This window comes from Schistocerca cancellata, chromosome 1, assembly GCF_023864275.1.
Source record: "Schistocerca cancellata isolate TAMUIC-IGC-003103 chromosome 1, iqSchCanc2.1, whole genome shotgun sequence".
In the NCBI taxonomy this organism is placed as follows: Eukaryota; Metazoa; Arthropoda; class Insecta; order Orthoptera; family Acrididae; genus Schistocerca; species Schistocerca cancellata.
The window spans coordinates 1,247,573,958-1,247,587,063 of NC_064626.1; the positions used below are offsets into that span (position 1 = coordinate 1,247,573,958).

Consider the following 13,106-nt stretch of genomic DNA (forward strand, 5'->3'; position numbering starts at 1 on the left):
TTGTAAAAAGTACCCAAAGATTGAATTATGTAGGTCAGACAAACCCTTGTGAAATCATATGGTTCCCTCTTAAAAAATAAACAAAACACACTAAGTCCTATGCACAAGTAAAAATTTACCCCAAGTTTCCATCTCCATTGATGTAGAAGCCATAGTCCTGTGAGATCTGATGAATCTTTTTGAAAATCCCTGTACTTTATGGAAAGATTATATTAGATTAGTACTTGTTCCACAGATCATGAATACGACACTTCATAATGATGTGGAACATGTCAGGTTAATAAAGGTGTCTACACACGATATTACATTACACAAAAATTACATGACACTTTATATATTTTTTGTGGGGGTGGGGAAATTACCTGCTTACTATATCCAAAAATTCATCTAATGAGTAGGAGGAGTTGTCATTCAGAAATTCTTTTAATTTCCTTTTAAATGCTATATGGCTATTTGTCAGACTTTTGATGTTATTAGGTAAGTGACCAAACACTTTTGTGGCAGCGTAATTTACATCTTTCTGAGCCAAAGTTAGATTTAACCTTGAGTAGTGAAGATCATCCTTCCTCCTAGTGTTGTAGCCATGTACACTGCTATTACTTTTGAATTCGTTCGGATTGTTAATAACACATTTCATAACTGAATATGTATATTGTGAGGTTACAGTGAAGATCCCTAGCTCTTTAAATAAGTGTCTGCAGGATGATCTTGGATGAGCTCTAGCAATTATTCTGACTACATGCTTTTGTGCAATGAACACTCTTTTACTCAATGATGAGTTACCCCAGAATATAACGCCATAAGAAAGCAGAGAATGAAAATAGGTGTGGTAAGCTAATTTACTGAGACGTGTATCGCCAAAATTTGCAATGAGCCTAATAGCATAAGTAGCTGAACTAAAACGTTTCAGCAGATCTTCAGTGTGTTTTTTTCCAGTTCAACCACTCATCAATGCATACACCTAGAAATTTTGAATATTCTACCTTAGCTACCGGTTTCTAATCGAAGTCTATATTTATTAATGGTGTCATTCCATTTACTGTGTGGAACTCTATACACTGTGTTTCGTCGAAGTTTAATGAGAGCCCATTTGCAGAGAACCACTTAATGATTTTCTGAAAAACATCATTTATAATTTCATCAGTTAATTCTTGTCTGTTGGGTCTGATAGCTATACTAATATCATCGGCAAAAAGTACCAGCTTTGCGTCTTCGTGAATATACAGGGTGTTACAAAAAGGTACGGCCACACTTTCAGGAAACATTCCTCACACACAAATAATGTGATGTGGACATGTGTCCGGAAACGCTTAATTTCCATGTAAGAGCTCATTTTAGTTTTGTCAGTATGTACTGTACTTCCTCGATTGACCGCCAGTTGGCCCAATTGAAGGAAGGTAATGTTGACTTCGGTGCTTGTGTTGACATGCGACTCATTGCTCTACAGTACTAGCATCAAGCACATCAGTACGTAGCATCAACAGGTTAGTGTTCATCACAAACGTGGTTTTGCAGTTAGTGCAATGTTTACAAATGCGGAGTTGGCAGATGCCCATTTGATGTATGGATTAGCACGGGGCAATACCCGTGGCGCAGTACGTTTGTATCGAGACAGATTTCCAGAACGAAGGTGTCCCGACAGGAAGACGTTCGAAGCAATTGATCGGCATCTTAGGGAGCACGGAACATTCCAGCCTATGACTCGCAACAGGGGAAGACCTAGAACGACGAGGACACCTGCAATGGACGAGGCAATTCTTTGTGCAGTTGACGATAACCCTAATGTCAGCATCAGGGAAGATGCTGCTGTACAACGTAACGTTGACCACGTCACTGTATGGAGAGTGCTATGGGAGAACCAGTTGTTTCCGTACCATGTACAGCGTGTGCAAGCACTATCAGCAGCTGATTGGCCTCCACAGGTACACTTCTGCGAATGGTTCGTCCAACACTGTGTCAATCCTCATTTCAGTGCAAATGTTCTCTTTACGAATGAGGCTTCATTCCAACGTGATCAAATTGTAAATTTTCACAATCAACATGTGTGGGCTGACGAGAATCCGCACGCAATTGTGCAATCACATTATCATCACAGATTTTCTGTGAACGTCTGGGCAGGCATTGTTGGTGATGTCTTGATTGGGCCCCATGTTCTTCCACCTACGCTCAATGGAGTACGTTATCATGATTTCATACGGGATACTCTACCTGTGCTGCTAGAACATGTGCCTTTACAAGTACGACACAACATGTGGTTCATGCACGATGGAGCTCCTGCACATTTCAGTCGAAGTGTTTGTACGCTTCTCAACAACAGATACGGTGACCAATGGATTGGGAGAGGCGGACCAATTCCATGGCCTCCACGCTCTCCTGACCTCAACTCTCTTGACTTTCATTTATGGGGGCATTTGAAAGCTCTTGTCTACACAACCCCGGTACCAAATGAGATTCTTCGTGCTCGTATTGTGGACGGCTGTGATACAATACACCATTCTCCAGGGTTGCATCAGCGCATCAGGGATTCCATGCGACGGAGGGTGGATGCACATATCCTTGCTAACTGAGGATATTTTGAACATTTCCTGTAACAAAGTGGTTCATGCACGCTGGTACGTTCTGTTGCTGTGCGTTTCCATTCCATGATTAATGTGATTTGAAGAGAAGCACTAAAATGAGCACTAACATGGAAAGTAAGCGTTTCCGGATACATGTCCACATAACATATTTTCTTTCTCTGTGTGTGAGGAATGTTTCCTGAAAGTTTGGCTGTACCTTTTTGTATCACCCTGTAGAATGGCAAGTCATTAATATATATTAAGAACAGCACAGGACCCAAGACCGAACCTTGCGGCACACCATTCTTGATTGTTCCCCAATTTGAGAAATCACCAGTTTTTTTGCATATTATGTGAACAGCTTATTTCAACTTTCTGCACTCTTCCAGTTAGGTATGATTTAAACCATTTGGCACTGTCCCATTCATACCATAGTACTTGAGCTTATCTAGAAGTATTCCATGATTTACACAATCAAAAGCCTTTGAGTGATCACAAAAAATCCCAATGGGTGACTGCCAGTTACTCAGAGCATTTAATAGTTCATTAGTGGATGTATATATAGAATTTTCGGTTGAGAAACCTTTCTGGAAACCAAACTGACATTTTGTTAAAACTTTATTTTTACATAGGCATGAAGCTACTGTACAATACATTACTTTTTCAAGAATTTTGGATAAGGCACTCAGAAGAGAGATTGGGCGATAGTTGTTGACTTCAGGCATAGGTAACATAGCTGCTTCTTTGCACACAACAGCAGAAATTCTTTGCAATGGCTAATCTGTTTAGGAGCTATAGAAACTGAGGAAGTTATTTAATCTGCTAATTTTTGGATTTAAAGAAAGTTGGACTTTTTTGTACATATATTTAATACTTCTGTTTGTACATTTACGACACGTATTAAAATGTAATATAGGCATGAGACTACAACTAGTACTACTGATAATATTACTGCTAAGAAGGAATTCTCAGAGATGCTGACACAATCCATCCCTGGACATAAGGCGCACTCATAAAATTCCAATACGTGTAAAGTTCCACACCATAACAAGGCTCACAGTTATTCCCACAACATCACATTTGTTGGTTTCACCAATTCACTGCCAACCATCACTTTCTATCTTAACTTAGCTGTAACTAGATACAGATCAGTGTCACCACAATCTGTATTCCAAAACAATTATATACAACGAAAATGACCATTGTCACTATTCTGTTTCCAAATATACATCACATGTGTGACATTACATATCACACATCAAAACTGAAATACTGTTGCAGCAGGTTCGACCCATCTACTGGGAGGGTGTCTAAGAACTTTTGCATCTGGCAAACTAATGACTAAACATGATAATCTCTTAACACTGTTGTCTGTTTCACAAAGTCTTGTAAAGATATAAGCAGATCTAGGTGATAATTATCTTTCCATGTCAAGTATTTTACTTTTAGCATTAGGCCTACCTGAAAATTTTAATGTGGAGACAATATTATTATTGATATTAATACTACAGTCAGTCAGATTTCTACCAGCTTTCAAGATACTTTGGCCCAGATTCCAAACTGCAACTGCATTAACATTATTACTCATTACAAATCCTATACCTTCACACCAGGTGAGAGCAGATCAGTACTAATTACTGTTTCACATAAACTTAAGGATAATTCAATGTATTAGTTCATTCAGCAATTAAAACACTAAACAGCTTCAATAATATTACAATGGATCCTAAGGCACTTTTTTCATTAGAAAAAGCTATACAAACAAAAGACTTATGGAAGTGTCCGTGAAAAGATCAACTGATGTAAACAGCTACAGGATTTTAGTAAGGCAGTGTCACCCCCTTCCCACCCTAAAATGCTGATGTTGTGAAATGTGTATTTGAGTTGTGGCTAGAGATCTTGGTTAGGTTGGAAGACAACAATATGGTTGTGAGTTGGAAAAGCAGATTAACAGCAGTAACAGGATCATTTAAGCATACTTCAAGGTCAATGTTCCAAATTCAACCCATCTTTCATTTACGAATAACTAAAATTGTGAGGCATATTCAGAAAAAAGTTGTATAGGCTAACTATTTATATCCCTGGAAAGAACAACAGCCAGATGAACAGTACAAAACCACCTTCAATATAAGTCTTCAAGGTAATTCTGGTGGAATGCAGATCTGAAGCCCAAACAGATGGAAGTAAATTTTTGACATTATTTGCCAAGCTGACATTCAACACCCCTAATATCATCTCTCTACACGATTTAAAAATGCTGCAAGAACAGGGCAGACAACAAAATGTTAACTGTTTGTGCAAGATAATCTAAGTTTCTAAACCTGTAGCTGTAATCATGGTGTGATCAAATTGTACAATGTGTGAAGAAAAAAAAAAACCTTAGAAAGCATAACCATTTCTTCAGTGCACTCATTTCATATTCAGTCATTCTATTTCAAGTATCTGAAAGTGCATGCACTGCATGATCGATACCATCGAGTACTTACACACACACTAAAAAACTTAGGTACTGAATTTAAATAGACAACAATAATAAAAATTAAAGAAAGAAAGACGCCAGTCGCAGTGGTAACACATTACTCATATTTATATTTGGAGAGTCTGAGCCAGGTAGAAAATCGTGTGCAACATATAAGATACAGACATGGTTAACGGAATATATGAACCTTTGAATAACACCTTTTTAAATAGTAGATCATTTTCGACATTTCTTGAATGTTGCACACGACGAACTTATACGTCGATATCTGTAGAATTGCAATGGTACCTTGTTCACGCAAATCACGGTACATTTGTCAAATTAAAAACAATGCTACTGTACACGGATATAAGATTTGTAAATGTACTGTAAATGTTTTGTTTTGATTGCAGTAACACCACATCAACAATAACATTAGTACTCTAAAACACAGTGAAATACAATCTAATACGAGAGAAATTATACTAATATGCATGTCCGTCCGGCAAATAATGTCAAAAATTTACCTACAAATCCATAACAAAAGTATGAAAATGTAAATAATGACTTAAAACATTCGATTGTCGATGAGATAATGGGGGAGCGCAAAAAAGGAGGTAAAAATTGTAAAGGATTAAAAACAGTAAGCAGGGGCAAATAGATAGTCATGCTGAGATGAAGAGGCTTGCATAGGGTAGACTAACGTTGAGAGAGGTCTGTCAAACCTGCAATCGGTTTACTATGTTCGACTGCAACTATGTAGGTATCACGTAAGGTACATTAAAAAGAGTGTGATAGTTCATCTGAAACAATTTACCTTCCCCCTCCGGTTTTAGTTCCGGCGAGTCGTCAAAATGGCTAGTATTCTCCATATTCACAACAATGTTAATTGAGACAGTAGTTTTACTCTCGAACAGAGCTACCTCATGTCATTTGCTATGGCTGTGATGCTTCAAGCAACGCAGCAAACACTGGTTTCCAATAAAAACAACGCGTCATAACACATGAACAACAACATTCTTTCGCACCGCCACACCCGCAGCAGACGCAAACTAAACTTTATTGCTTGTTTCCGTCTCGACAGCAAATCAGATGTCAGATGGGAACAGAGATTTTCGTATGAAGATATACCTCCACATTTTAGTGCGTCCAGCTACCACATGCTTCTTGCAAAACCTAGTACTATAAGTTCTTTGACCTAGAAACATCCCCGGTACAGATGGGCAAACTGAAGCACCTAACTGTTTCGAAACAAATGAAACAGTACAATGTAATGTTTCGAAACGCTGTTTCGAAACAGTGAAACAGTTTGTGTCTTGTAATAGTATAGGCTGTCACATTATATAATCTTGAGTGTCTACTGTATAAATATTGTCATAAAAACACAAATGAGGTGCGAGACCGCCAATCATATCGCAGAAAGTGTGAAACTTTCACTTAGGCGTCTTTGTAGTTCCATACTTCGTGTAGCAGCAAATGCACTGCTTTCGTGTCATGTGACTTTCATACTTTCCAATTGGCCGAGGTCAGACTTAATATGTTTGACATAACAGATTTTGCCAAACTCGTTTCCCTGTATTCTAGTACATAATTTTGATAGGTTTTATGAGTGATAATCTGTATGTGCTCTTGAAAAGGCATATCATGAGATATAATTTATTGAGATAACATCCTGGAAGCGAGGCACTGAATTAACATTTATGAGTATGCCACTCACACTTTTACTACCCGCAGATAAATTTTCCATTGTTTGTCACACAGAGCAGGATGCAAAGTGACTGATGCACACAGATCAAAAAATTATCCAAACAGACTGGAGGATATAGCGCAATGGTCAAGTATGGCAGCTTCTCATCAAACATTCACAAGTTAGCTGGATACATCTCATAGTAAGTACACATGATAGAATAGGAAAACATTTCAAGGTAACTGAAATGCAGAGATTCGTATGTTTCTTTGATGTATAAAATCCAGTCGAAAATTTAAAGCAGTTCCTACAGTTTAATGCCTTTGTGATACATGTATCATGCAAATCTGCCTCTACACCACTTATAGTTCTTGCCAAAGAAGTTTGTTTGAGGTACAGGTACATGGAGTTCCCTCAAGTAGTCACAGCAGGCAGATGTATTACCATTTTATTATATACTTGCCCAGGAAATCAGAGATGAAATTACGTTGTTGTAGAAATGCAATTTTTATCACAGTATCTGAACTCCAAAAACAAAAGTATTGAAGTACAATTGTTGATTTGTCTGAGAATTCTTTTATCATACACAAGTATCAAGATGCCTATAGTGTAATAACCAAACACAGCACATTTACAAAATATACACACAAACATATACATACACAAATCAGATAATTATTCTCAAACACATAAATGAATAAATAACATACTAAAAAAATTAAACTCACTGAATGGTGAGCAAAAACGTGTCTTCTGTGTGCAACAAATTTGAGAAAAATGTTCTTGTAAGGTAGCTACATGCACAGTTTAGTGGACTAAACAAAATACAATCAAATATAAATTCAGTGCACTCTGTCCAGAGAAGAACAAAATCAATTGAAATTTTCCTGTTTCATTTCTGAGTAGATCTGCTGTGCCTATTCCAAGTTGTAGTTTAGAAATATCATTTTTGATACTTTTTCGCTTGAAAGACGGGATCGTCTGTCTGTTATTGTTTGCCCCTGCTTTGAAAATATGCGCTCACATGGAACAGAGGTGGCCATAATACAAAAACGTCGTTTCATTATTTCAAACAGTGTAGGAAACAACACATGATTTTCTTTCCACCACAGCAATGGGTCTTGTGATCTGTGTATCAGTGGCATCTTCATATATTTATCAAGCTCGACTATACTTGCAGCTCGCGGATTGTCTACACTTAGGATCAAGCCACCTACAGCTTGGTCAAAATCTTGCCAAATGTTGCCACTGCTAGAAGTGAATGTGCTCACCTCAACTGGTTTGGCTGGTGGCGGATTTTCTGTAGAACACCGAGTGGGTTTCTGTCGTATTGCACAGCACTTGTTAATTATGGCATCTTTTGTTTCTTTTAATCGATGCCCAGTTTTTGGAAAACCATGCTCCCTGAAGCGAGGATCCAGTAATGTTGCCTCACAAGCAATTGCTTTATCTGCAAACTTTTGAACGAGGCAGGTACAGATTCCGTCCTCAAGTTTAGCAATTACTGTATTAGTGGCTTCATTGCTGTGATCTGAGTTTTTTAGTCCCAGACAATGACTTTGTAAACCTTTGCTTAATAAGACAACTTTTGACAAGGTTACATTTCTTTCACTGCTAATTTCTGCTGTGACCTGTTCAAAAGGAGATAGTATTTCACAAGATTTTTCAATAACTAACCAGTCTTCATTGCACAGTTTTGTTTGTGAATCCACACTGAGGATGGCAAGGGTGCTTTGTAAAGGCTCTTTGATTTTCAAAGCCTGTCAAACATTTCATATGTGGAATTCCATCTCGTAGGGCAATCTTGTTTCGGTGTTAAAATAGGAACGCCCATTTGCTTCTGAATATTGTGTAATTTCTCAAGTGCTTGAGGACTTCTTTTGAAAAGTTCCACTATTGACTTCACCTTTGCCCTTGTGTCTGTAATTGGTTCAAGGCTTGCTTGCACGATTAAATTCAGTGTATGTGCAAAACAAGGTACATACCACCATTTGCACATCATCACTGCCTTCACCATATTAGGTGCGTTATCTGTAGTGCAAGCTACAATTTTATTGGTGATACCCCAAGTTGAAGTCACATTTTGTAATTCATTGGAAATGTTTTCTGCTGTATGCTTGTCATGGAATTTAAAACTAGATAACAAATATGACTTCAGATTGCAGTTTTCATCAATGAAGTGAGCAGTCACTGCAATATAATTCTCATTTTTCACAGATGTCCATCCATCAGTTGTAATGCAGATGTAGGATGCAGCTTGCACTGCAGATCGTACTCGCACTAGTGTGCTGTCGAACACTTGAGAGAGTAAACTGTGGGAGAGTGTTTTTCTACTTGGTGGTACATAGTTTTCATTTAATAAATAAGTCATTTTTCTAAACTCTACACTTTCAACTACATTAAATGGAAGGTATTCTTTAACAACAAGTCTTAAAATCTGTTCGTCTATTTTGGCTCGTTTGGATGAAGGCACTGGTCTTGATGCAAATCCAGTAATCTTTGTTTGTTTACCACACCTACCCAGAACTGAACTGGAAGAAGTGCTGGTTATTTCTTGCGCAGATTGTTCATCTTGACGCACAGGCACTGGAATGGCAGATTCCTGAACAGTTGCTGTGGAAACTGAACTGGTTGCATCACTGCCCAGATTCATAAAGACTGATTTCGAATGAGTTTCACTTAAATTAACTGTTGGATGCTTATGTCGCAAGTGTCTGTTTCAGCAAGAAGTTGAACTACTTTTAAACGACAACACTACCGAGCACAAGTTACATTTAATTTTCTCAGGATTTATCTTCATAAAATAATCCCACACCGGACTTCATAACGCCATAGCTGAAGACAGAAGAACCACCACGAACTGTACTGGAGGCGGGAAAAAACTGCAGAAACAATGGATACGCTACTGGGATTCCCACATTTCGTTAGTATGGATAATATATACCCGGCCTGCTAATATCCATGCACACAAAAGAAATCATTGTGGAGAATAGGCACATTGACTATAGACTCACAAATAAAGCCACATAATTCGAATAAATGACAAAATATAAGAGAAAAAATTTTTTGTCCCTTAAGGTGTTTCGAATCATTACTATAAATCCGCCATGCTTCTCAGCCCTTCCCGTTCACCATTACATCATCAATGATTTGTCAATCATATTGCTTTTCAAGTGCATCCAATTTACGTATATGTCTAAAAATTGCCACTCTACGCCTTTTCTAAATCAAAATGTTGTAGGTTTACTTGCGTTTTTAATATGATTACTGCACATCAACAGATAAGCATATGTTATAGGAGATGTGTAATTTAACTAAATGTTTTTCACACTTTTATTATTTTGAATGCGAATAGTGTGCTTTATTTTATTGTTTGTTAGTGTTTATAAAATATATATTACGCCATTTCGGAATAGAGCAATCAATTAGAAACGAAGCTTTATTTTCGGAAATCTTAAGCTTCATGCTGTTGTGTGTCAAAAGGATTTCGACACTCTTGAAAGAGTTCGATGAAGTAGTATATTAAACGTATTTCTGTATCTGTGCTGTGCCCGAATCTCGTCCGAGACAAAGCGAAATGAAACATCACTGTTTCGATACAGTTAGTCCGTTCCAAGCACAAGTGGACTGAAACAGTGTTATTTTGAAACAACGATACAATTTCTGTGGCTGGCTCGAGATCGTTTCAGGTAACCGAAATGAAACATCACTGTTTCGATACAGTTAGTCCGTTCCAAGCACAAGTGGACTGAAACAGCGTTATTTTGAAACAACGATACAGTTTCTGTGGTTGGCTCGAGATCGAATCAGGTAACCGAAATGAAACACCACTGTTTCTATACAGTTAGTCCGTTCCAAGCACAAGTGGACTGAAACAGCGTTATTTTGAAACAACGATACAGTTTCTGTGGCTGGCTCGAGATCGAATCAGGTCCCGTTATCCGACACAGAGCGGAATGAAACACCACTGTTTCGAAACAGTGAAACACAGCCGTTTCGAAACACTGAAACAGTTCCATGTATCGATACACTGTTCCGAAACATAGAAACAGTAGCCAAGTTTAATCCCCGGCAAGTTTACTTCGTCAGTTCCTCATGTTTCATTAACTTTCACAAATAGCGTGCGCAAGTCACAGGAAACTTTCTTCCGTCTTGCTACAAGTGTTTCACAGTTGATGGTAGTTTTTCTCAACTTGCAATCATTTTTTGTGTCCAATACCGGTACGAGAATGTCGGTGCTATGGAGAAAGGCACAAAGACAGACGGATCAAAACAAATGTACCATTCTAACACCTAGAAACGAATTTACCGAATACTTTTGTTTCACAGGAAGGGGCTCAGACTAGCAGTAAAAATGTCTTTAAATTTTCGCCGATTTGTTAATGTTAGAGTAAACATATACGCAATCATTTATAATGAAAGTAACAAATGCTGTTTGCAAAAATCGAAGAGTAATTGAAAGGTGATCTCTTGGTGATATAGCATGCCACATTTTTGTATCCTGTCTCGAATATTTGATTGTAGGTCATCAATAAAGCCGTGTTCATACAAGCATCTACCGTGACGCCACCGCTTGTGGCTTACTGTAGTGGCATCGTGAGTTACCGTTCACACTGGACGCCACAAATTCTACATTCAGTAGCTGCACAAGTTTTCAGTATCGCAGCAGTTGAAATCATATGGGTGGATGCGAATGTTATAGTGCAGGTTATGGCATTAGAGCTGTGAAAAGAGTTAAATGCAAGGAAGACGAAACCTAAATTTTTGGATCCGTAAATAGATTTTGCACAAGGATAAACTGGGAGCCACAAACACATTTCAATTCAATTCAATCTCTTTATTCGTCTGTTAACAATATAAATACTATGGATGTAGTCAATTACAATATAGTTTCTTATATTTAATTTGGTTAAAAAACACAGATAATAAATACAAATATTTTATAATCAGTATATGTAAATAATATTACTTTTCCATATTCAGTTATTCTTCAATGTTATAAAAACTATGTTTTAGTAAAAATTGTTTAACATCCACCTCGAATTTATGAAATTCTTTAATTTTCTTTATTGTAGAAGGCAATGCACTAAAAAGTATTTTGGGCTGGTAGTTTACACTTTTTTGGTAGAGTGCTCTTTTGTGGGTGTCTCTGTGAAAGTCATCTCTGTTCCTTGTTTCATGGTTATGAACCTGTTTATTTAATGTTGAAAATTCCTGGTAAGTTTTCGGAAAGCATACACATTTATAGATGTATAAGCTAGGAAGAGTCATTATTTTAAATTCTTTAAATATTTCCCTGCATGACACTCTGCAGGGAACCCCTTTAATTATTCTAATAGCCCTTTTTTTAAAGTTTGAAAGCTTGTTTTACCATACCTGTATTTCCCCAGAAGATCACACCATATCTAAGGCACACAGCAATGATTCAGTGTTGCAACAATCTTAGCACATAGCAGCATTTACCTAGTTGTTTACTCAAAACTTCTAGATGTTTTTCCCACCTCAAGTGCTCGTCCACCCATATACCTAGGTATTTGTGTATGGGGCTTGTGCAGTAACATAGCTCCCTAACTCAGGTTTTACTCTTCTTGTAGCTTTACTTTTAATATTACTGAAATTCATCTGTAGCGTTTTATCCTTATTTATGATCAAAGCATTATCGCTAAACCATTTTCCTGTCTCATTTATTGCCAACTGGGGTGACCGAGCGGTTCTAGGCACTACAGTCTGGAACCACGCGACCGCTGTGGTCGCAGGTTCGAATCCTGCCTCGGGCATGGGAGTGTGATGTCCTTAGATTAGTTAGGTTTAAGTAGTTCTAAGTTCTAGGGGACTGATGACCTCAGAAGTTAAGTCCCATAGTGGTCAGAGCCATTTGAACCATTTGTCTCATATCTTGTCCTAGAGACAGTGTGCTGTAGATTATCCTTGGTGTATCCTTTCATAAAAATGCTAGTGTCATCATCGAACATCACCGTTTCTGCAACTGCCAGATAGTTTGGCAAATCGTTTATGAACACCAAGAACAACAGAGGGCCTAACACAGAACCGTTCCATAGCTAGTATTTTTTTTAAATCTGAAAGATACTCTTTGCCTTCAAGGCATATTTGTACATTCTGTTGTCTATCAGAGAGACAAGATTTGATCCATTTGAAAGCAAGTCCCTGGACCTCATAAAATTCTAGATCAAACATTTTAGATAAATCTAAGAATATCCTGCAGCTTAATTTATTGTTGTCCAAGGCATTTAGGACCATTTTCATGAATTGGAAGACTGCTTTTTCTGTGGCTCTGTTCTTTCTAAACCTATTTTGAGCATTAGTCAGTATTTTATTTTTATCCAGAAAGTCAGCTAGCCTTTCATACATTACTCTTTCAGTTACTTTAGAGAAACCTGATATT

General features: G+C 37.7%; 1 protein-coding gene across 3 annotated transcripts in view; it reads right to left on the reverse strand.

Moving 5' to 3' along the window:
• Nucleotides 1–6,163, reverse strand: part of LOC126094844 (rab GTPase-binding effector protein 1) — a 176,364-nt gene extending 170,201 nt beyond the window's left edge. For 2 of the 3 annotated variants that reach the window (XM_049909461.1, XM_049909451.1), the window contains exon 1: nt 5,834–6,148. In XM_049909461.1, coding sequence (XP_049765418.1) covers nt 5,834–5,888 — 55 coding nt within the window. In that variant the 5' untranslated portion in view covers nt 5,889–6,148. Of the gene's footprint in view, nt 1–5,833 lie in introns of all 3 variants that reach the window. The other variant, XM_049909470.1, reaches the window with a different exon arrangement.
• Nucleotides 6,164–13,106: the final 6,943 nt, after the last annotated feature.